The sequence below is a fragment of the Mus caroli genome, chromosome 13 (assembly GCF_900094665.2).
Source record: "Mus caroli chromosome 13, CAROLI_EIJ_v1.1, whole genome shotgun sequence".
NCBI classification, from domain to species: domain Eukaryota; kingdom Metazoa; phylum Chordata; class Mammalia; order Rodentia; family Muridae; genus Mus; species Mus caroli.
Window position 1 is genome coordinate 112,615,690 of NC_034582.1, and position 24,779 is coordinate 112,640,468.

General features: G+C 44.3%; 1 protein-coding gene across 5 annotated transcripts in view; it reads right to left on the reverse strand.

The window, feature by feature from the left end:
- Nucleotides 1-2,629: 2,629 nt before the first annotated feature.
- Nucleotides 2,630-24,779, reverse strand: part of Nim1k (NIM1 serine/threonine protein kinase) — a 45,475-nt gene continuing 23,325 nt past the window's right edge. For 2 of the 5 annotated variants that reach the window (XM_029468641.1, XM_029468640.1), the window contains exons 2-4: nt 18,287-19,109; nt 4,813-5,081; nt 2,630-3,499 (exon numbers count right to left, since the gene is read on the reverse strand). In XM_029468641.1, coding sequence (XP_029324501.1) covers nt 2,750-3,499; nt 4,813-5,081; nt 18,287-18,578 — 1,311 coding nt within the window. In that variant the 5' untranslated portion in view covers nt 18,579-19,109 and the 3' untranslated portion in view covers nt 2,630-2,749. Of the gene's footprint in view, nt 3,500-4,812; nt 5,082-18,286; nt 19,256-21,004; nt 21,067-24,779 lie in introns of those variants that run through there. The other 3 variants (XM_021180572.2, XM_029468638.1, XM_029468639.1) reach the window with 2 other exon arrangements.

Here is a 24,779-nt window from a genome sequence, read left to right on the forward strand (position 1 = left end):
TCAGTCAACCAATTAAAGGAAGGCATACTGAAAGAGTTTAAAAACAAGGTGTCATTGAAACCTCATCTCTTGCTCTGGAGTGCTACGCTGAGGCCCTAGATTTTATATGGAGGTTAGAGAGTGAGTTCTCACCCTTCTCTATGAAAGTTGGGGCTTGCTCTGAAGAGACAGTCAGATCTTCAAGTGAAGTTAGCACAGTGGGCAAGGGTGGAAAGGTTGCAAAACAGGCTTCCTCTGGTGGGAAGGACAGCTCCTTGTCAGAAAGCTGCCAGGGCATCTAAGGCATGCCAGGGTAAATTGGCCTCCAGGTCCTGCCTGGAGTTTTCCACTGTTCTCCAAACCAAGAGCCAAAGCGAAGTCTCAGCACAGCCCGAGTGGAGATGCACATGCCCCCTGTCTATGGAAATAGTAGACACTGAAGGACTTGACACTGGCTAATAAATCCGGTCAATCTGGACAAATATGCAAGTGGATCTTAAGTGTGTCAGAAAAGGTGGAGGGGAGTTTATCGTGAGAACATTTGCCTATGACCTTGACAGGGGCCATCTAAGCAGGTCTTGGGATACTGCTATACAGTTTGGACCACAGCTGTGACAAACATTACATGAGGTGGCCCTGGTAGAACCACCCTAGCACCGAATCGAAACTCCAGAAGATCTACGTGTTGGGATTCATTATGTAAATCTGACATCCCAAGGATAGTGCCTTCATTCCCTAAGGCCATCCAAAATGCACTGAGTACCAAGCAAACAGAACCACAAGGCTGTGAACTGGGTGTTTACCAGAACATTAGCGTCATCATCTCACATGAGCACAACAGCAATTCATCCTGATTGGAATTGACACCTGCTCAGGCTACGGCTGTGCATTTCCTGCCCACAGTGTGTCCTCCCAGCAGTTACCCTAAAAGAAAGAATACTTGATTCTTTGTCAGTGTATCTCCTAACACCATGTTGGAATCCCTCTGCATTCACACAGACCTCATTGCCGATGCCGCAAGTAGCTAGTACAAACAGAACATGACTGGCCTACTGCGCCAGATGGATTAGTAACCTGCAGGGTTGGTGTGTTCTCCAGCAGTGGGTGTGCGTGTTTTAACAATGGCTTAGATGTCTCTTGGTGTTTACGTTCACAGGTGTGGGAGCCAGAGGCTGGAAGTAAGGTGGACTCATTGCACAATCAGTGACTTGAAGGGTTTGTAATTCCTCCCAAACACCTAGGCTGAAGTAAATGAGCAGTTTGGGTTCTCAGGAGACAAGGAACTCTTGCTAATCTAAGACTAATGTGGCCATGTAGGCTGCCCATGAGAGTGGGCAAACAGGGTAGGAATGAAGATACAGCAGGCATTGATGAAGATAATTGACCCCAAGTATAACCTGTGATGATAGTGAGCATGCAGCGACAGCAGTTACAGTCTACCAGGGATAAGGCAATTGAGAACTAGGGTTCTTTCATGATGACAGTTTGGGTCAAGCTACTCTATGTAAACCAGTGGAAATGCTGGTCTAAGGTAAGGAAATGTTACCTCATGGAAGGAGATCCAGTTACAGCCACCAGACCAGCCGCAGTAATGACTGTAGCTCAGAGAGCCTCAAAGCCTGGCCCTGAACTAACAGCATCAGTGTCACCTGTTTAAACTGTACTTGCTCTTGTCCACCCAAGGATTCACTGAATCTAAGGACCTGTAGGTGGAACCCCCTGGGCTGGTAAAACAAATGTAATCCTGGTGGTTAGAACTTGACATTTACTGTTACAGCTCTGATAACCTGCTGTTCTGAGTCCTTCCAGGTCTCAGCCCCCTCCAAGAAGTATATTTAGCAGAGGGATTTAAATGGAGCAGGGGGTCTGGATAGACTTGTTAGCTTCTGTGCACTGCTTTGGGTCCTCCCTGCCATATTACTTCCTCCAGCTACTGATGCTGTAACCATTTCCATGCAAGTTTGAAAGGTTCGTACAAGGTCCTATTCGGAAGTACACTGCCTCGAGCCAGTGACCCTTTCCTTCTAGCTCTTAAGACTTTTTTTTTTTTTTTTTTGATACAAATCCCTGAGAAAGACAGAGAAACCACTTGGTACTCACTCAGCATTATCTGGAAATGCAGAGGGCACTGCACAATAGAGGCTCTGTTGTGGGGTCACTTCCCAAATACACTACATGAACGCCTTGGTCGTTGGCGCTCTTTGGAGGAATCTAATTTATAACCCTGGCTGTTGGGCATAATATTTACCTTCTTCAGCTCACTGTTGCTACTCCTTCATCCCTCCCAAGATACTGTTATCCTCTCAAAGTGGCCTCCCTTAAAGATCTAATCCAAAACTAGCAAGCTTCTAACATTAGATAACCTGGTGGGGAAGCCCGCATGGTATCCCCCAATTTGATATCTTCCTTTTAAAAACAAAAATAGTTGCTAGCAAGGGTCCACGTTGTGTATTAGAATATTCTACACACAAGGGAAGGGGACTTGCTCAGCTGTCTTGTTGTCACTTAAACAGTGCCTGGCACACAGCCCTAATTCCTTGTATTTCTCTATTAAATAAATGAAGGCTGAAGTATGACAAGAAGACAAAAAAAAAAAAAAAAAAAAAAAAACCGGCAAGACACACCAGCTTTTAGGCTAAGAGACTTTGTAGGGGGTATGCATATCTCAAATTTATTTAAAAATTACAAAAAATGTCCCCATTCAAATTGCGTACGAGAAAAGTTAAAAGCAGAAACTGCTCATGGCTAGCTCCCAGCTGCCTGATATAATTTATAAAATTGAACAAAATTTAGATGTGTGTCTTATGCCTCTGTAGACACGGGACCCTTTCTTTAAGTCCCTTTCTTTAGGTTCTGGTAGTATCATTATTGGCACACTTTCCAATGCTTTTCTTCTTTGCACTCGATGTAAAATGATTCTATAGACCCCCGTGATAGAGCTCCGAGCATCTCTCCCTTGGTTATTCCGGATATGTTCGTCTGTAATCCCCAAGTGTTCTAAAGTGCTCTTCACCTCGTTTTCTTCTTCTTTGAGGGTACTGGTTTCCGACAAATGTTTGGGATCCAGTTGGAACGGTTCCAAAGGGGTGGGGTATGGCACCCCTCGCATCCATTCATTGCTCATGATGTAGTTGATCCCATACCTCTCTGTGGGTGTGGGCTGAAGGACTCCTCGGATGAGCCGGTGGCAAGGCTCAGACACATGCTGGGGTATGGTGTAGGTACCCTCAAGGATGCTCTTCTTTAGTTTGGCCACGGTCTCCGCTCGAAATGGCATCGTGCCAGTCACCATGAAGTACAAAAGGACACCCAAGGCCCAGATATCCACATAAACACCAACGTAGTGTTGGTCTCGAAAGAGTTCTGGTGCCGCGTAGGGTGGAGATCCACAGAAAGTGTTCAGCATCTCGCCTTTCTTACTTACTGTGCTGAATCCAAAATCTCCCACCTTCACACAAGTCCTACTGGTATAAAAGACGTTTTCTGCTTTCAGATCTCTGTGAATAATTTGATTTTCATGCTGTGAAGAAACATGAGAGGACAGTCACTCTTAAGGTAAATGACCAAGTAGAAAATACATCTGTTTCTCTGCAAACAGAGAGTTGATGATTAGTAACCTCAGGAATTTAATAGAAAACAACTTAAATCATATTAGCAAACGCTGCCCTGACCTTTAACCCAGTGAGATGCTTGCATCACCACAAATAGACTGAAGGTTCGGGTCTTCCGTGGGGTTGAAGATTGGAATTTGTGCCACCCAGACTCTTGATTTCATGCCAGAAAAAAGACCCAGATCTTATGCAACTGCACAATTTTGAAATGCAATCAAATATTAAGCCTTGCTTTTTGAGGTCTTAACTGGTTTTTCTGAGTGCTCCCTTGACTGAGACCAAGAGCAGGAAGTCTTGGGACCTGTTCCCATCACCCAGATATACTCCTTTGGGTGGGCTCACATGATTTAGCAAAAGAGGAAGAGGTTCTTGCAACAGAGTCTGCAATATGTTTGGAGTACATGTCCCTTCCTGCCCTTACACTCTAAATTCAGGCAATAGTCTGGGGCACTTTGACCGATTTAGTTTTAAAGGCTTGGGTAAAGGTTTAATGCCATTTGTCCTAATGAACCCTTGGGGTTCAAAACACGGGCATCGTAAGCTAGTACTGGTCAAATCTACATTCAGTTCTGTGAGGTGTAATGCGAATGAGACGTCTGCATTAAGTGAGATGCTGACGTTTGCTTCCTAAGGCTGCTGTGGGGACTAACTGTATAAGCCACTGTGTGGGCAGTTGCTCAGCGTGGTCCTTTGCACAGGCCTGCAACTCAGCCTTTCTCTCTTCAGAGACCAGAGTGCAGGGAGAAGTGGTAGGCCAGGGGGCTTCTACAGAGCCCCAGCTGTGCTCCCTGCTGTAGACGCTGCTGTTCCTTCTCCTTGATATAGGGCAGTTAGACTCACAAGTCAAGTTCCTTCTGCGTGCCCAGCAGTATGGCTGGCCCTAGCGAGCACACAAGAAGAACGGACCTTGGAGCAATAACAAGCCATCTAAGAGGTACAATATGAGTCTGGAGAGGTGACTGTGGCCAATAAGAGAAGGATGCTCATCTGACTTCTCTGAGTGGCTTTTTTTTTTTTTTTTTTTTTTTTCCGATTTCTGGAGAAGCCGCAGGCCTGCTGTGTGCCAAGATCCTGGATGCTGCTTTGGAGGCAAGGACCATGGTCCCAGGCAGTCTGGCACTCTGTCATTTCAGAGCCAACTCTCTGGGATGATGATGTGAAAGTGAACCAAGGTCCCACGTTCCCGGTTCCTGTGGCAGGCGGAATGGGAGCCCCTGCTTACCATGTGCTTCACGGCAGACAGGATCTGGGAGAAGATGAGCTTGCTTTCCGGTTCAGAAAGCTTCCCCTCGGTGCTTATTTTTCCAAAGAGCTCCCCACCTCCTGCATACTCCATCACTAGGTGGAGCTTGGACAGTGTCTCCACGACTTCATAAAGGCGGACGATGTTGGGATGGTGCAACTTTTCCATGCTGGAAATCTCTCTGGATAACAGCCTCTGGGTTTTCTGGTCTAACTTGGTTTTGTCCAGAATCTTAATGGCCACCTTTTCTGGAAAGAAAAAGGGAGATAAAGGGGTGTTGTTGTTGATGATGATTTGTTATAATGGGAAAGTGGGTATAAAGCTGGAGGGTTCTGGGTGGTCTCCTTTATTCTATTAGACATAGAGGTTCAGTGGTTCCCAAATCAATGGAAATTAAAAAAAAAATAATCCTCAAGTCCATATCAATATCTACATACAGGCCTGGACGACAACTCTTGCCTTGCCAAGGAGTTTTCACTTGGAATCTTCACCGGGTAAAGCTAAAACTCCTTTGCTTAGCTCAGAGAGCACTCCTGGTCAGAACTGGCTTGTCTCTTCAGTGTCATTGTCTGTGGTCCCTGTCCAGCTTCCCCTCCAACTTTCCCCTTTAACCTGGTGTTCTTGAGACAACAAACATCTACAGGTGGGAGCATTCACCCATTGTTGTTCAGATCATTCTGTCCCCAGTCTTCACTCAGTTCAACCCTCATGGTCTTGTAAGGCTAGCCCTGTAGTTATCCTATCCCAGGAGGTCTCCCATGGCACCCACTTGAGACCATCATGACACCCAGGCAGGCAATGGGTGTTCAAGAGCACACAATCTCAGCTCACTAGCTTATACACACTGCCTTCCCTATTATTCTCACCCTCCCTGTAGGGACTGTGGCTTATTTTACTTTATCTATATGCCTGACATATAAAGTCCAGGACACAGGCACATTCTATGTTGTGTTGTTGGTGAAGGGTTAAAGAAATAGGTCCGGAGCCAGGCACTTGGGTGGCAGAGGCAGGCAGATTCACTACAGAGTGAGTTCCAGGACAGCCAGGGCTACACAGAGAAACCCTGCCTTGATACAAACAAACAAAAACAAACAAACAAAACAACAACAACAAAACAAAACAAAAGAAAAAAGAAATTGGCCCATCACTGTGTGACTGGAGGGAAGACTGCCTGGTGCAATGGTTCTGGACAGGAGTTTAGGATAATGTGTTGAAATCATGATTACATTCTTTAATCCAGCCATTTCACTTTTTGCAATTAATCCTAAAGGAACACCTGATATGTGTACAAGGGTGCATGTGTTCTAGAGGACAGCAAGCAGCCAGCAAGAGACGGTTAAAGTGTGGTTCATCTTTGTTTATAATGATAGGTCCCCAAATGATGTCAATCTACACTTGTCTGCACTTACGCTAGATATATAAGACATAAGAAAAACACTAATATTCACTTGTATAGAAAAATATGATGAAGCTGGGCATTGGTGGCGCATGCCTTTAATCCCAGCACCTGGGAGGCACAGGCAGGCGAATTTCTGAGTTCGAGGCCAGCCTGGTCTACAGAGTGAGTTCCAGGACAGCCAGGGCTATACAGAGAAACCCTGTCTCAAAAAACCAAAAAAAAAGAAAAAAAAAGAAAAAAGAAAAATATGGTGAGACATTTCATTAAAATGTTTAGAAGAATTCTCTACTTTTTTTTTTTTTATTAAAGGGTCTCTTGCATTCCAGGATGGCTTTGAACTCACTACACAGTCAAAGATAACCTTGAATTTCTTATCCTCATACCTTCATCTCCCAATTGCTAAAATTATAGGTGTATGCTACTAATGTCTAAAATTTTTGCATGGCTGTGATTTAAGATGGAATTTGTATGCTGTCTGAGCACTTGGCCTACTGACCTACCCTCCCAACCACAGATGGTTTACCTATACATTTTGTATTGATTACCAGTACTTGTAACCTTTCTATAAAATCAACCATAGGACGAAAATGGTTATCATTAAAAATAAATGAATCTTGAGTTCATAATAAAACATCATTTTGCTATTGTTCAAATATGGCCAGACTATCCAGAAAGAGGTTGGCAGACAAGTTAGAAGAGACGGTGACAGACTGTTTGACCTACTTGCAACATGTCTGCTTCAAAGAACTTTGGCCCAGTGTTATTGGCATGAAATAGATACTACTTACTCAAAGCACGGGTGTTATTAGTGTGTCAAAGGTCTGAATTGACCTTTCTGAAATGGATGGGGGTAGTAATGGTGCCTAATGTGTGGGGTGGCTGCTTCTTCTGTTGGAAGCAATATTAAGCAGCAAAGAGGCAAACCATAAATAATTAAGTCCCAGTTTGGCTATGTCTACAGGCTATCAGTCCAGCCAATGGGCTTCCTTGCTCATCTTCTGAGCATCCTTCTTCCTTGGCCACAGCTTTTCTACTGTTCAGTGGTTAGTGTCGAGTGCCTCATGCTGTTTCCCTGAACCAACATTTTGTACTGTCTATTGGATGAGCTGTTAATGCAAGAGCTAAAATCCCACCTTTTACGTTCACAATCTCTACAGGAGACTTTCCCTCTGTGTTCTTCCCTCTGTGTCTCAGTACCGATCTCTGCGGGCCCTTTACCTCCGAACACTCTGAGTGTCCACAGTGCGTGGTGGTGGTGGTGGGACCTCAGTCTCCCTTCCATAGAAGCCCCCTGTGCCCTCCAGGCAAAGCACAGATCCCATGTGACTTAACATTGAGAAGCACAGGACTAATGTAGGTCAGGACAAGTGCTATGGGTGGGTGGGGGTGGGGTGAGTGCCTTTTTAGACACTACTCCAGGGTGCCTTAACTGCATCATCTCATGTTAAAGCACATGGGAATCTGTGCTCTGCCTCGTAACACAAATGGAAAATGAAATAAATCATTACTAAAGCCAGGTGTGGTGGTGCACACCTTTAATCCCAGCACTTGAAAGGCTGAGCCAGGCAGATTTCTGTGAGTTCAAGGCTAGCCTAATCTACATAGAATTCCAGGATGGACAGGACTACATAGAGGGATCCTGTCTCAATCAATCAATCAATCAATCAATAATTTTTTTAAAAAATTAAAGCTCTGTTATTCTAAATTGTTCCTCACTGGTAGAAATGTCTGTCCCTCTAAGGAACTCAGACTTCATATCTACGCGTATATGTACAGATGGTGCCTGTCCGGGTCACAGGACAACCTTGGATGTCATTTCTTAAGCTCCTTCCACCTTCTCTCATTGTCTTGTACCTTTGCCACGAAGGCTAGGCTAGCTGAATCTTCCTTCCGAGGATCTCCAAATCTCCCCTTTCACCTCCTCACCCCCAATCCTGGTATTTACAAAAGATGGCTGGCGTTTTATGTGGGTTCTGGGAATCCAAACTCAGGGGCTCACCTGGAAGAGGCAAATGCTCTACCAGCCGAGCCAGCTCCCCATCCCCTATCTCCTCTTTAAACACATATTCAGGGAGTGTATACTATGCATTAAGCACGGAGAAGACAAGAACTGTTCTTACAACCCAGTGAGAGAGAAGGACTTTGTGAATAGCCCTTAGGATATTTATGGTTAACATTGGAAGGGGGTCAGAATAAGAAATGGCATGGCCCCTCTGAGTGAGAGACTAGGAGGTGAGGGAGAAGTCCAGGGGATGGTCCATGTGTTGGCCTACACGAGATGCAGCATTTGTACTAGAGAGGCTGAGGGGACTCCTCTATAATAGAGATGGAGAGTGATGATAGTGATCTCAAAATTATCCAGGAAGACTAGAAGGGTGAGGTAACCGACACAGTCATAGAGCCTGTGTTAGGGAAGACAGCCTTGGGAAAGCCAAGGCTTTATACAGTGTGTCATCATGACCTTGACTCCAGTTGTAGAAAAGAGTGGTCTGACTTCAGTGTGGGCAGAGGAGTAGCTGGCTCCTCTTGGTGCTGCTGGGAGGTTTGAGAGGACAAACTGCTCTTTCTCTATGTCTGATACAAACTCTGACACGGATTGGGAGGTGGTGTCACCTGCTTCTCATTCCAGCACTCAGGTAGGGAGCAGGCAGGCCAACCTGGGCTACAGAACAAGCTCCAGGACAGCTAGGACTACACAGGGAAAGCTTGTCTTGAAAAACCAAACCAAACCAACAAAGAAAAACCTCTGATATGGGTCCCTCCTAGTGGGTAGCACATTCTTTCAACTCAGATTTACAAGTTTGGATGTCTCTAGTGGTAAGGAGAAAGGGTGGGTTGTTGAGGCAGTGGGGCTGCAGAAACAGGAGGACTGCCACTGCTACTCAACTCCAAATGGCCATTGCTATTTTCACCACAGATCTGATGCTCTTGGATTTTACTGTTTTTTGTTTGTTTGTTTGTTTGTTTTCAAGAGAATCCAGAAATCTGCACATTTATTAGAAGGCTTCAAATTATTAAGTATCCATAAGTAATTCCTCTAAACTTTCTTCCTTTTGCATCATCTCTTTCCCTTTTAATTATTACTCTCTTAAAAGCCAATGAGCTTTTTTTACACAGGTTTACCATGAGTTAGTCCCTAGCTCCATCCTCCTGGGGATGACAGCATAGAGCACCTTTCATCTGCTAGCTCTTCTCCACCATTGCTATGCTGCCATGAGAAATTAGTATACTGACTCAATTCACTAAATATTTGTTTAATATTTATAATAAAGGTGTGGGGGGGGACTAAAAGTTACAGCATGATACAGTATCTGATGCCAAGGAGCTCTAAACTAAAACCCAGGGAAGGTTTGAATGAAAATGGCTCCCATAGACTCATTATATGAATGTTTGGTCTCCAGTTGGTACAACCATTTGGGAAAGACTAGGAGGTGTGTCTTTGCTGGAGGAGGTGTGTCACTGGGAGGTGAACTGTAAGGTTTCAAAAGCCCAGGCCATTCCTAGTTGTTCTTCCTAGCTCTCTCTTGCTTCATGCTTATGGATAGGGATGTAAAAGCTTTTAGCTGATGATGCTCTAGTACCATGCCTGCCTGCCTGCTTGCAGCCATGCTCTCAGACATGATGGTTATGGACTCATCCCCTGACACTGTGAAACCCAATAAACTCTTTTTTTTTTTTTTTTTTTGGGTTTTTCGAGACAGGGTTTTTCGAGACAGGGTAGCTCTGGCTGTCCTGGAACTCACTTTGTAGACCAGGCTGGCCTCGAACTCAGAAATTCGCCTGCCTCTGCCTCCTGAGTGCTGGGATCAAAGGCATGCGCCACCACGCCAGGCCCAATAAACTCTTTTATAAGTCACCTTAGTCATAGAGTAGTGTCACAGCAATCAAAAAGTGACTAAGGCAAAACCCAAGGGTTTCCCCTGAATCTTTGATTTTTTATTTATTTATTATTATTATTATTATTTTGCTAAGCCTCAAATCTTTCCTTACCCTCATGAATCTTCATGTCACTGTTTCACAACTCTACTAGTAGATCTGTTCCTTCTCATGCAAGGTACTATTTTCTGCTAAGTCATTACTTCTGAAAACATAGTCAACTCTATGTATTCCTCTCCCTTTCCTTATCTGGTCTTGCCCATCCAATGGCCCAGAGATTTTAAATATTCTTGTTCGAATTTCTACTTCAAAATTTTAGGTATGTATGGTATTTTATATGTATGTATGTTCACACTCATGCATGGAATGGATGCCATGTGTGTGTATGTGGGGGAAGGGTAGGGAGGCTGGAGGTCAGATTGAGTTGAGTCAAGTGTCTTCCTCAATATGTCTCTATTTTGTTGAGGCAGGGTCTCTAGCTAGACCAAGCCCACAAATTCAGCTAGTCTAATTAGCCACCTTGCTCTGTGGATTCCTGCAGACATTGCAGATTGAGCCACGTGGCTTGTATGTGAGTCCTGAATATCTGATCTAGTCCTCACACTCGCAATGTAAGCACTTTATCCACTGAACCACCACACCCGCCTGGTTTTGGATATTCTAAATCATTTTTTAACCACACCCTTCCTCTCCATCCTCCTTGCCTCTCCCTTAGTCTCAGTGGGCATCATTGTTCATTCATCTGGATCATTCCACTGGCTTGAGTTCACCCTGATCACTGAAGTCACATCACATCAATTACTCCTTCACAGTCTTCAATGGTTTTCTGAATCCTAAACGACAAAACTCAGTCTAGCAAGAGTCTTTGTGAGAAGGCCAATGTTTACATTATCATCACCACCCATGTTCTTCCCTGTCACTCTGCAGGCACCTCTGCCCAGCTCTGTTGAACCACATCTATACTGCCCTCATGGTTTCTCACTTGCAGGTACTTTACAGATCTTTCTTCCTCGAGCTTTTCCCACTTCGTCCTGGGAAACAAATCTCAGGACCCACTGCAGGCCTTTCTAGATTCTACCCGAGTCCCAGTGATCCCACTCTTGTAGCCTGCCCCAGGGACAAGATGGACTAACTGCTTTTCATCAGTCTCCTCTAAACAGCTGTTAGTACCCATAAGACAAAAGATGCACCATTTCTGTAGTCTTCAGAACAAAGCATACACTCAGGAGACATTTAGTATACATTGTTTGGTTGTTTTTAATGGTAATTGGGGAGATGGGTCAGTGGGTTAATGCTGTGGACACATGAGGACCCAAGTTTGTATCCCCAGCACCCAATGAAAGCTATACCCCTCATGCTACAGGGAGGAGAGACAGGTGGGTCCCCCTGGGCCTGCTGGGAAGCCAATCTCGCTAAAACAGTGAGTTCTAAGTCTATTGACAGAGTGAACAATGTAAGCAAAATTAACATGGGCACTTATGGTTAGTAGATACTGGACTCATGATTTGTAAAAGAAAGAGGAGGAGATGAAGTTAGAAAAGGGGTGGGGGCCTGAGAGGAACGGGAGGAGAAATCAGTGTGTATTTATGGATACAATAAATACATTGTATTCATGTATGAAATTACCAAAGAGTACATTTTTAAATGTTCTTATAGGTGAAGAGAGAGAAAGGAAGAGATTCCAGTGTCAACCTCCAGCCCCAACACAAAAGTACAGGTGAGCACACCCACACACACACGTGCACATACATACATGACACACACAAATAAACAATCACAAAAAGAAAGAAAGAAAGAAAGAAAGACAGAAAGAAAGGAAGGAAGGAAAGAAGGAAGGAAGGAAGGAAGGAAGGAAGGAAGGAAGGAAGGAAGGAANAAAGAAGGAAGGAAGGAAGGAAGGAAGGAAGGAAGGAAGGAAGGAAGGAAGGAAGGAAGGAAGGAAGGAAGGAAGGGAGAAGTAGACCAATCAGTGAACACACTGAAGGAGAAAAGGCAAAGCCAAGAGAAAGAGGGAGGAGGTCACGAAGGGCCAAGACCAAGAAAGGCTCAGCCACCTTCGTTTTCTTTAATCTTTGTTGCAGACAACAGATGGGACATAAAACATTCAGGAGCTCGGGGCATCATTGCTTTTAAGAAACTTCTAGTCAGACTAAAAGGGGGCGGTCATGATGGCTCTCAGCCTACCTTATCTCCCTCCAGATCCCAAAAGAAGCTGCTCTGTCGGCTATGAAAATAAGCCTCCAGAAGAGAGGTCACCTTCTTTCTGGAGACCCAAAGCAGCTGGTGTCTTTGTTATTATTGTTGTTATTATTTTATCCTTAGCCACTGACCTGAGAACTTCAAGGGCATCAAAACGCTGTTCCCTAGAAAACCTCATGACAATTCTGGCAAAGCTGGCCTTATACAGGAGCCACATCTTTGCAAACAACTATTCATTTCCCTGGCCTCTTTTGCACACGCCATAACCAGAGGTGACATTGTACCTTTGATAACAGGATTAGGCTATGGGGATTGGGCACAAGAAGGGCATGGAAGCCTTACAAAGCACCACCTACACAGCAGTATTTGTTCTCTGAAGCCCAGGCAGATGGGCATGAAGTTAACTTTATAATATATCAGGCAGGAAGCCACGCAATTCATATAAACATTGATCATCATTTTTTTCTCAGCTAACAGCTCCATCTACCAAATGTCTACACCATTGCCTTACGCCTGCCTTGTGGGTTTCTCACAGCTTAGCTGGTTATTCTATACGTGGTAGATACACTTACCAGCAGTATCTTCTTTGCTCTCCTTAGAGATGCTACGACCTTTAGGTCTGCTGAGAGAGGGTGGGCATGTGGTCCTAAGAACTGTAACAGCCTTCACCATCACAGCTGGCCAGTGAACAAACATATTTTCTTTTCAGAATTGGAACTGAGATTGACTGGGACTAGTGGAATGGGGACGGGCAATATAGGGGAGGCTATGGAACTTGAGCTAGCAACCACAATTCCTGGCCAAGATGCACCATGGATAATAAACACTAAGAGTCATCCTGTTCAAAGAAGTAGAGAGATATTTATCATGATGACAAATACCATGGTAACAAAGATAAAATGTTATCATGGAAAGCCATGAAATTCCAGGAAGACTTCAAATCTCGTGAGTGAGAAGATTGAGACTCTGCTGCAGGCTTTCACACCTCCTTGCATTTGAGCGAGTTTGAACAGATCTATGTTCCTGGAACTGTGTCATAAATGGCTCAGGCCTGAAGAATCTAGCTTTGAAAGAAGTCTAATGAATATGCTCCATGTGCTTGGTTTAGCGTATGGTATGTAGCATATTTGTTCTGGTTAGATCTTTGTTAACTTTACACAGGCTAGGATCATCTGGGAACACAGAACATCAATTGCGATCAACTCTGAAAATACCCCCATCAGATTGGCCTATGGGCAAGTATTTCCTTCCTTCCTTCCTTCCTTCCTTCCTTCCTTCCTTCCTTCCTTCCTTCCTTCCAAGATTTATTTATTTATATGAGTACACTGTAGCTGTCTTCAGACACAGCAGAAGAGGGCATCAGATCCCATTACAGATGGTTATGAGCCACATGTGGTTGCTGGGATTTGAACTCAGGACCTCTGGAAGAGCAGTCTTAACCACTGAGCCATCTCTCCAGCCCAGTAAGCATTTTCTTAATTAATGATTAATGTAGGAAGGCCTGAGCCACTGTGCGCATACTGTGGGTGGGCCACCCTTGGGCAGATGGTCCTGGGTTGTATAAGAAAGCAGACTGAGCAAGCCAGTAAGCAGCGCCCTTCTCTGGCCTCTGCTTCAGGTTCCTGCCTTGAATTCCTACCTTGGCTTCCATCAGTGATGGGCTTTGATTGGGATGTGTAAACCAAACAAAACTTTCCTCCCCAAGCTGCTTTTGGTCAGAATGTTTTATCACAACAATAGAAAGCAGACTCTAATAATATTACATACTTATAAATCTTCTCCATACAACAATCCTAAGGAACTACTACAACCCAGTGCTTGTCTCGCTTTACACGTGGGAGAACACGCAGAACGGAGACAGAGCTTTTTTTGTAGCCACACAGATAGAAAAACAAAGAATCACAATTCCAAGAAAACCAGACTAACTCCAAAGTCCATGAGTCCCTCGGGACTGCCCTGCCTTTTTCCGTGAGTCATGATACCTCTTTTCTCCTGGACATTGTTTGAGGGGAGAAAGACAGACAGGAAGTCAGCTGTAAGAAGACTCCATGCTGCTTTCGTGAGACGTGGTTACTGTTACATTTTGGCTATGGCATGTCTTAGAGACTTGGTCCTTGGTCCATGATGCTTCTGGGAGGTAGCAGAAGCTTAAGAGGTGGGGCTTCCTGGGATGATGTTAGGCATTGAGAGTGACCCCTTGAAGGGGACAGTGGAACCCTGGTCTCTCTGCATGTCTCCCCTCTTGCTTCTAGGCTGCATGCAATGAGCAGCTTTATCTAGTATAACTCCTACTGAGCTGTATTGCCTCACCACAGGGCCAAAGGCAACAGGATCAACTAAGCAAGGACTGAAATTTCTTAAAGTATAAATGAAACAAACCTTTCCCCCTCAAAGCTTTATTATGTCAGGCATTCTGTCATAATACGACAAAGCTGGCTAACACAGTTACATACTTGTGTTGTTCCTGGCTGTTTTCCTGTTTGTTTGACAAAATCACTGCTTGGGAGTACTATGAAAGTGGGGAGAGTGTCCAGAGTCTAAAAGCGGCATCGGTAGCAGCTAACTTTGGCTAGCTTGTCGGAGGCACGGTAGGAGAGACGTGCCTCTTCAACGTTATTCCAAATGCCAAGGAAGCCTCGTGAAGTAGGATAGAAAGCCAGTTGCATACCCAGCTTTGTTGTAATGTGGGAGCAGCCAGGTCTGGACCTTTGCTTCCTCATCTATAAGACAGAAGAGACTGGATAACACCATGGTTTCCTAATGTGAAGCCCTTAAGATTCACAAGGCACAAAATGATTGTCATGCACAGGCAGCCTTAAGTAGCCTTCAACCACATAAAATGTTATTACAGAATCAAAATGTTATTCTAGCCCATTCTCCTAATCAATGCAAAAAGAAAGCTGTGTATTGGTTGTTTTACTCAATTACTTTGGTTAGTTCATAATTTCTTCTTAAAACTTTAAAATCGGAGGCTGGAGAGATGGCTCTGTGGTTAAGAGCACCGAGTGTTCTTCCGAAAGTCCGGAGTTCAAATCCCAGCAACTACATGGTGGCTTACAACCATATGTAACGAGATCTGATGCCCTCTTCTGGTGTGTCTGAAAATAGCTACAGTGTACTTCCATATAATTAATAATAAATCTTTAAAAAAAACTTTAAAATCTGTTCCTGTTTATTTTACCACTATATTATTACATCCAAATTTTTGCCATTACTTTCTTCACAACTGATGTTTTCCCCCATTATTGTAACATTAATTTCCTTTTAAAGTAGTTGATTTAAATACAAAATAAACTTATGGGTTTTTTGTTTTTTTTTTTGAGAGCTGCTGTTTATTGAGTAGCAACTATAGACCCTAAACTTCACATGTTATCTAACGAATTTAAGAATCATGGTCTGTAATTTATTAACAATACAACTGAAAACAAAGTAGTTTGCATGAAGTCAGATGCCTGCTTGAGCTGGTGAGACAAATCTTCCTGATCCTCAAGTCAAAGCTCAGCCTGCAGTGAGTACTCGCTCCCATCCCCCATGTCCTCTGACAAGTTCTACCCCTGAGCTACACTCACAGCTACCACACAGAGCCGGGCACATCAGGGAACTTGCTCAGCCTTCTGCAGGCTGCAGGCTTCTGTAGCATGGGTGTGGCCTTTTCTCTCCGGGTATGGCTTTATCCAAGGTCTCCTCTACTCTCCCTAACCATGATATCTGTCTCAACTTCTGGCCCCTTACCTCCTTGTCTTTTCTTTCATTCTGTTCTAGATGACTGAAAAGTCACAGCCCTCCCGGTTAGATCTGCATTGCTAGTCTAGATGTAATCTAATGCTGGGCAGTGGCTTACACCTTTAATCCCAGCGCCTTGGAGGCAGAGGCAGGTGGACCTCTGAGTTGCACTAAAAAGCACCCAAACCAAGTCTAGATATAGTTTTATGAATAAAGCTTTAAAATTTGCCCCTGAAGTTTGACACTGTGTATTGAAACTTTCCATTGTGTCTTCTGAATAACAGAACCAACGCCTAGGAATACATGTAGAGACAGTGTTGAATATTGCTTACCCCAAAATGGCGAGCACCTGAGGTGATAAATGTCCCTGTACGATCATTGCATAATATATGTGTGTGTGCATGTGTGTATGTTATTCTGATTCCCAAAAATATGTAGACTTATTGCGTAACTAAGTTAAAATTTATTTTTAAAGGAAAAGAAAAAGGCCAGAGAGCTGGCTGGGGTCACTGGCTGCTCTTCCAGAGGTCCCAGGTTTGTTTCCAGCACCCACGTGGCAGCTATCAACCACCTGTAACTTTAGTTCCAAGGGATCCAATCCCCATTTCTGGCCTCTGTAAAGACCAGGCATACATGTGGTACACTGACATACATGTAATAAATACTGATACACATGAAACAAAATAAAAATAAATATTTCTTTTTTTTTTCAAGACAGGGTTTCTCTGTGTTGTCCTGGCTGACCTGGCACTCGCTCTGTAGACTAGGCTTGTCTCAAACTCAGAGATCTTGCCTGCCTTTGCCTCCCCATTGTCAGGATTAAAGGAATGTGCCACCATTCCTATCTAAAAATAAATCTTCTAAAAAACTAAAATAAGAAAAATTCACTGAGAAAATGAGTATATTTAAAACCACTCCAGGGCTGAGGTGTAGCTTAGTGGTAGAGTGTTCAGTTACAATGTACTTGGCCCTAGGTTTGGTTCTCAGCACCACAGGCACACATACAAACCACTGTACATGAAATGCTAACTATCAGGACTGGTGGCACAGGCCTGTAATTCCATGTACTTAGGAGACTGGGGCCAGAGAATAAAGAGTTCATGATATGTTTGAGCTACAGAATGAGTTCAATACTGGTCTTGACAACTGAAGGAAAGAAACCCTGACTCAAAAGAATAAAATGGTGAAATTAGCATCCCAACAAGTCTGGGGATGAGAAGTCTCCGGAGCATCACCCAGCAGAGTTGGAAGTCACAGTCCATAGGGAGTACAGGTGAACTGGTCTTGGTTTATATTAGGATGAAATTCTGTTGAAAAGGAGACTTCGATTTATCTTCAATTGCACAAAGGCAAGATGGATGTACCTGAAAAATCTTGCCAATAACTAGTATTGATTGATCATTTACTCATTCCTCCTGACACCCAGTGAGGCAAACACTGTTACTGGATGCATTTGCCAATGCAAACTGAGAGAGGTATTTTAACTTACAGGGAAGACTAAGGTAGCTGAGATGCAGAAGTGTGAACCCAGATACCCAGGAGGCTTTCAAATGGGGCGGAAGATTTGATGCTCCAGTGACCTCTGAGTGTATGTGCCAATGTGCCAGTGTGTTGGGGGTGATGCTTTTTATTTGGCTGTGCTAGGGATTGAACTCAGGACCTTGCATATGCTGGGCAAGTCCCATACCACTGTGCTATATTAGGTCTGTTACTTTTTCTTCAGGGGTAAAACAGATTAAAAGGTCATGAGACTAAACTGAAAGCAAAAGTTATCTCTGACAGAAGAAAGGACTTTGGGGCATGGTAACAGGGTAGGTCAAGGAGACATCAGGAAGGGTCTCTGGAGGGGGACCCTGAGCTTCAGATGGTGGTTTCAGCATACTCACTGGCCAGTGTTTTTCTCCCATAAGCCAATTCCTAGCTTTAACTAAGCTCGGCTAACTCTGGGAAAGGGTCCAGTTAGGGTAGGCTAGTCCCAGGCCAACCAGTAGCTGCCAAGTGTGAAGATTCAAGAGTCATTGGGAACATCTACAAAGAAGACTAAAGGAGAAGAGTCCCTGAGAGCAAGCCCTTCATTTCCCAAGAAAGGGAGTAGTCTGTCTGGTTGGTTCGAGGGGACCTTGGAACCTATATTTAGAGACCTAATGGTCTAGGTCTTCTGTATAATTCCAGGCCATTGTTTATGACACACCAGTACAAACCAAACGTGGCCTTAACTAGCCTTCTAAACCCCACCCCCAATTAGTCCCATCCTACCTTTGGTTAGGGAGTGAATCCCCAGCTTGACCTGGGAAAAGTTTCCGCTTCCGATCTCCCCTCGAATCCGATAGAAGCCAATGCGTTTCCCCAGCGAGATCTCCCTCACCACCTTCTCATCCTGGCACATGTCCTGAGTCAGTTTCTCGAAGGGTGTCAGCTGGCGCTGCTGGTCCTCCTCGCTGTCCTTGCCGCCTTCGGTCTGACAGCTGCTTTCCACGCTGTCCCTCCGCTCCCACCTGTCACAATGTGTGTTCACCAGGCCGCCTCCATTCACAAACACTGCTGTCATCGTCTATGCAGGCTCATGGCTCCATCTCAGCCCAGAGCCACTGTCAGGGCAGCTTGCAGGGCAGGCAGCGGGGTGGCGAGTGAGGAAAGCTTGAGTTGAGGCCTCCGGGAGCACAGTGTCCATGAGGGAGGGAGAGCCGAGCGAAGAATCCTCGTGGAGACCCAGGGACCAGAGAGAGCGCCCACACAGCCCAGCAGGGCTTCACTCCAGGCGCTTCTTGCCTTCCCTCACCTCGGATTTCTAAGCTGTAGCTGTACAACCAGATGCACATTCAGTTACCATAACTCCTCCTGAGGTGGAACCTGATGCTCTGTGGTAGATGGCTGCGACTGGGGGGGGGGGGCGACACGACAAAGGCTCCACTCTGTTAATTCCCTGTGGAACCAGGCAGTCTTGCGCTCCCAAGTGTAAAAGCCCCTTGGCGGCCCCTGAGTCCCTGCAGCGGGGGATCATCGCTGACCTTCATTTTTCTGGTTTTGTTTTGTTTTTTTCTCTTGCTGTTAAGTCGCAAGGCCCCGGGGACTTAAGAATCTGAAAGCCAGAAGAGCCTTTGGTTAACACAGGCAGCCAGAGAAGGATTAAGTCTCTCCACAATGTCACTTTAGCCGGCCTTTATTTAGATGAGCCGTCTTCTAAGCCCTGAGCTGTCCTGAAAATTTGGCAGATGACAGCTCATCCTAAGGACAGAGAGTAGAATAGTTGTTAGTCCATTCTAATGTAATGCACAGGAGAATGTGACACTGTTTCATGAACATTTTCATAAAAGCACTCTACAAATGTCTTATTAATAGTCGATGTTAACTTACATATTGTTGAACAAAAAGAAAAGTCAACATGTATCTATGGTGGCCGTTTGAATGTTTTCTGTAACATCACTTCTCCATGAGGGAAGAAAGCACATTTTGCCCCCACTTCCCCTTCCAGAGCATGGAATGTGAGCTCTGTGTATTGAGCGTTCACTAAATGTATATTGAACTTGATTTTTGAACTTGAGCATTTTTTTCAAACTAAAAATTTGGCAAACCAATCAACCCAAAAATCCAACCTAGCAGATTGCCTTGGAAATACAGATTTCTAGTCTGTTTGAAAACATCATATTCTTGTTATGAATGGGGCTGCCTTACGGTTGTTATAGGTTAAGTATGCAGTTGCTATGAAAAAGGTTAGGAAGCTTGGGCCCAGCATTCCTCCTCTTTCTGTATATGAGGACATGAAGGTGTAAGAACGTAGGGTTAAAAGGGGCCATATAGGGCTGGAGAGATAGCTCAGCAGATAAAAGCACTGACTACTCTTCTCTTCCAGAGGTCCTGAGTTCAATTCCCAGCAACCACATGGTAGCTCACAACCATTTGTAATGGAATCCGAAGCTCTCTTCTGGTGTGTCTGAAGACTGCAACGGTGTAACCATATACATAAAATAAATAAATCTTAAAAAAGAGGTGGGGTGGGGGGACACATAGCAGTAACTAACCCAGCTCTAAGGTAGAGTGATTCAGTTGTTAAAAAAAAAAAAGTTAAGGCAAAAGTTCCTTTATTGGTGTAGGGAAATTTAAGACATTAATTAGTAATTGTCCTGGGCTCACAGGCTCCTTTGAACAAAATCTATGAGCAGGAAAAAGCACAGCCACACAATTTGCATTCAATGGTAGAGAGTCCACAGACACTCTGAAACCTATCTCTGTATGTCTGGCTAAGTGAAGATCAAGTGACACTAGTGGCCATCAGATTTGCAAAACGGAGCTCAGGAGAGACAGGAGTAATGTTAACCATAATTCTGAAAGACACTTTAGCTTAGCCTGTGCAAAAGACATCTAGCTGGGGTGTGGTGAGTCACTTACAGTGCAGCACTGTGAAGAGCCTCGGCTGTGCCCTCCTGAGCTGCCTCCTCACCACGCTGCCCTTGACCAGGGCCTATTTTACCAGAGCTAAATAAATAAATGGGGTGTGCTTTGTTCCGTCTGTACCCCAGGGTTCTTTACAGTGCCTGGCACTCATCTGATAAGTTTGCTGAAGAAGAAATCAACTAAACACCAAGTTATCCAATGTTAGACTTTGGTATGACTAAGCAGAGGTAAATAACTTTTTCATTTATGCACTAATAACACTAGCCCAACATTCGCTTTTAATTGGGCTATGCTCTACCACCTGTTAGGACTCTTGACCCCACTCTCTGGTGTAGATCTTAGCTGCAATTCCATCACTCAGTCGGGAAGTGTTGCAGGACTCCTGACAAAGGAGTCTCCTTTGTTCGTTCCAAGAGCTCCACTCTACCCAAGCCCTCGGGACTCCAGGCCCTTGCTCCCCTTGGCTCCTACACAGTTGCTGGCCACACCATTGCTCATTCTCTGCTTTCCTGGTTCCCCAAGGCTCTCAAATTGAGCTCCACTCAGGCCCTAAAATTACAACAGTGTTTTAACGTCACTAACCTAATTAACTTTTGGTGCCTCCTAGGAACAGCATTCCACATGGAGGAGAGGTCAGATATGATTGCTGATGGAAGTCAAGATGTATAGTGGTTTACAAGTTGTATACCCTCAAGTTAGATTTCTTGTGATGTGGTCTTAAATAAATTCTCTTAACAGCCAGGGAAACAGTTGCTCTTCTGTTTAAATTAGATAAAGAAGCTTTTACAATTTTACAAGAGTGAGGTTTGTATTGAAGGTGAATTGAAACTTGTTGATAATGCTAATAATCCAATTGAGGGAAATGAACCTTTTGCTATTTCAAAATAAATCACGTAACTAAATATAAAAAAAAAGCATAAAACACAGGGTGCATACCTCAATGGTTAGGTTGAAGGTTGCAGAGCCAAAATCATGGGAACTACTTGAGTGAGAAAGAGGGCAAGAACCAAACCTTTGTTTCTGCAAAACTAGGCTGGAATGTCCTCAGCCCTCCTACCTCCTGAGTTCAGGAAGAACCCTGGGCGCAGAGAACAGTAGGTAAAGGTGGTTTATGCAATCCTGTTCCTTCATCTTCCTGCACTTGCAGTTTCTGGAAAGGAGGGGACCAACCATTTACACCTCCAGGCAGGGGATTTTCTTTGGTTGAACTAGCTCAGGAGAGAAGAACCTCCCAAAACCTACATTTGGAGATTGTGCAATGTGCAAGAAGCTCTCTGACTGTCTACTGCACAATTCTTGAATGCCAGTCCCACAGAAAGAGAGAGAGAGAGAGAGAGAGAGAGAGAGAGAGAGAGAGAGAGAGAGAGTTATGAGTGAGGAGAAACTCCACACACTCACACTCTACATGAATGAAAATCTGAATTAAAGAATGAATAGGAATGGTAAATCTGCGTAGCTGTATATGTTCACGGGTGAATACATATTCATTTTGCAAAGTTCTGTTTCCTTCCACCCCCCACTCCTATCCCCACCCCTGTCACCACCAACTGGAGACTTACATTGGGTCTCTGTCAATAGAAATCCCACTTACAGTTTAAAGAACTGCTACCAACAGTAATATCCTAACTGCTTTTTACTAGTCTCCCCAGACATCAAGCTAGATCATGTTGAAAATTAGACAGAATAATGGACTTAAGACATGATTAATTTCGGGCAAAGTCTCCCATTTTTCAGATGCAGGTAGTTTCCGCTGTTGTTCTTGCCCTTTGCCCCTTTGATTTTGGCCAGTTTTTATGGACGCTAATAAGAGCTTAGAAACTCAACCAGACAAATATATGGAGTCAGTCATCGTACATCAAAGTATCCGAGGAGGAGGCAGAATGCCACTTAATTATTAGCTTGCTGCTGCCGCACAGTGATGCGTTAAATAAGATGAAAGAAACCAGAACTTCCTTGGTAATTTATTTTCTTGACTTGCAACACGCTGTGAAGATAATATCAAAGGAAGCCATCTTGCCTTTGTTCTCTTTGTCTCCATTTCAAAACTTCTGGGCAAAGCTTTCAGACAATTCCTTTGTTGGCTGGCAGGGCCAGGCTTGCTTAGGAGAAAAGCTGGGTGATTTATTTATTTATTTATTTATTTATTTATTTATTTATTTATATGTGTGGCAAGGAGATTGGGTGATAATCAGACTGTGGTTGTAAGCCTTCTCAGACATGTCACACCCTCACAGAGATCGTTAACAAATACAGTCTATTTGGAAGTTTATTTTAGCATTTAGAAATCATTTGAACCATATTACTTTTGGCCTTAGCTCCTATTTCCCAACATATATGCACTGAGATTCCCCATAGGGGAGCAGTGAGGAGGTTCTGAAGCAGATACAAAAGCAGTGTAAACTGTTTCTGTGAGGGCAGCGCTACTACACTGTAACACTTGATAGCACAGGATGCTTCCACCCACACTCACAACCCATGGCCAGCCTGCTTACTCTGCTGGGCCTACATCAGCTCTCTTCAGTATTGAGTTCTACCACAGTGGAGAGTCCCGTGACTATCAAGATCACAGACTGAAATGTCTGTGAGGGTGGCGCAGGAAGGACTTCTATACGGATGACCCTTCTAGGTACTCATGCCCAGCATGCCAAGGCAGCCCTTGCTTCCCTCCAGTTGGGAAGCTATGCTCAAATGCTAATGTATGTTTGCCAAGTTTTGTAATTCCCCAAAGAAACTGGCAATTGAGAGATTGTTTTTGTTTTTAAATAAACTCTCTAAGTCTTTAAATGGTGGATTAAATATTTTTAAAACATGAGTAGACAAAATTGAAAATTTGGACCAGAGGTGTGTGTGTGTGTGTGTGTGTGTGTGTGTGTGTGTGTATGCATGTGGAGGTCATTCAACAGGGCATTGTCTGGTGTAAAATGTCTAGCACTTTTTAGTCAACAGTTATTCTATTCTTTGACAGAGCAAACTTTAGTGACTACTTAAAAATCATACTGTGTTGAGATGGGGGAGATGAGTCACTGGGTAAAGTGCTTCGTATTCAAGCACGAGGACATGAATTTGGACTACCAGCCTCTGTGCAAAAGATGGATGCCGTCGTGAGTATCTATGCCCCTAGCACTGCGGATGCAGAGAAAGAGAGACCCTAGGGGCCCACTGGCCAGCCAGCTAACTAAAACAGGGAGCTCCAAGTTTAGTGAGAGACACTGTCTTGGAAAAACACGAGAGAGCTGGAGGAAGTCCCCTCACCTCAGCTTCTAATCCCTCACCTCAGCCTCTCACCCCTCATCTCAGCCTCTGACATATCCCCCAGGAATGGAAACCCTGACAACACTGTAAAGTGAGCACTCTTCAGTCCCCTTCCATGGATTAAATAAATAAAATCTAAAGGCAACTAAAGTTAACAAAATCGCCTTTGAGTTTCCAACTGTTGGCTTCCTGGGGGGTGAGAAATGAGTGTCTAGGTCACCTCTCAACCATGCATTTCAAACAGAATGGAAAAGGCCAAGATCCAAAAGAAGTATTTCAGGCTCCTGGGTGCTGAATATGCGTTTTAATTCCATTTCCAAACATAAGCCCTCCTAGCACCTTTTTGAGACAGTGCTTGCCTTCAGACAAGCGGGGGTGGGGTGGGGTGGGGTGGGGGGTGACATGGAGACGTGTCATGAACCTGAACCTGCCATGCACTGAACCACAAACAGGTAGCCCTGAGCAGAAAAAATAAACACATTCTCTGTGTCCCCAGAAAAGGCTAATTTAGGAAGCAGTATGGGAACACTTGTACTTATTTGCAACTCACAGTTTATTTTTAGGGGATTAAAATGTTTGCACATCAAAGCCCAAACTGCTCTCTTTTACTGTTCTGTAACTTCACTTGGCCCTAGTGGAATATATTCTGGAAGACAGGGAGAGTAACAGGGGTAACGGGATTAGGTAATTTAGTTCTATTTGAACCAAACTAAGGCAAGTCTATTGTTCACAAATAGTAGGGTTACTGCTCTGGGTGAGGAAAGACTACTGCAGAGCAAACACTTCTATTATCAGAAAGTCCAGGTGCACTTGAAACTTGGATGAGTCTCCCCATCTGTCATTGACTCCTGCACACAGAACAGGCACCGCACTTGAGGTCAGTGCTGGAGATCAAATCCAGGGCCTCGTGCAGGCTAGGAAAGTTGTTCCTCCAGTCTTTGTTTTTCAGGGTTTCTTAGTGATTCAATGTACAGCCAGTTTTGAAAACCACTGTCTTGGAACAGAGACACTTTGGGTGGGCACGCTTCTATACGGCTGAAGGCTGCTCTTTCCAATTTCCGCTGTAGCTGGGTTTGGCTGTGTGTCTGAGTTTTAGTCTGGACTC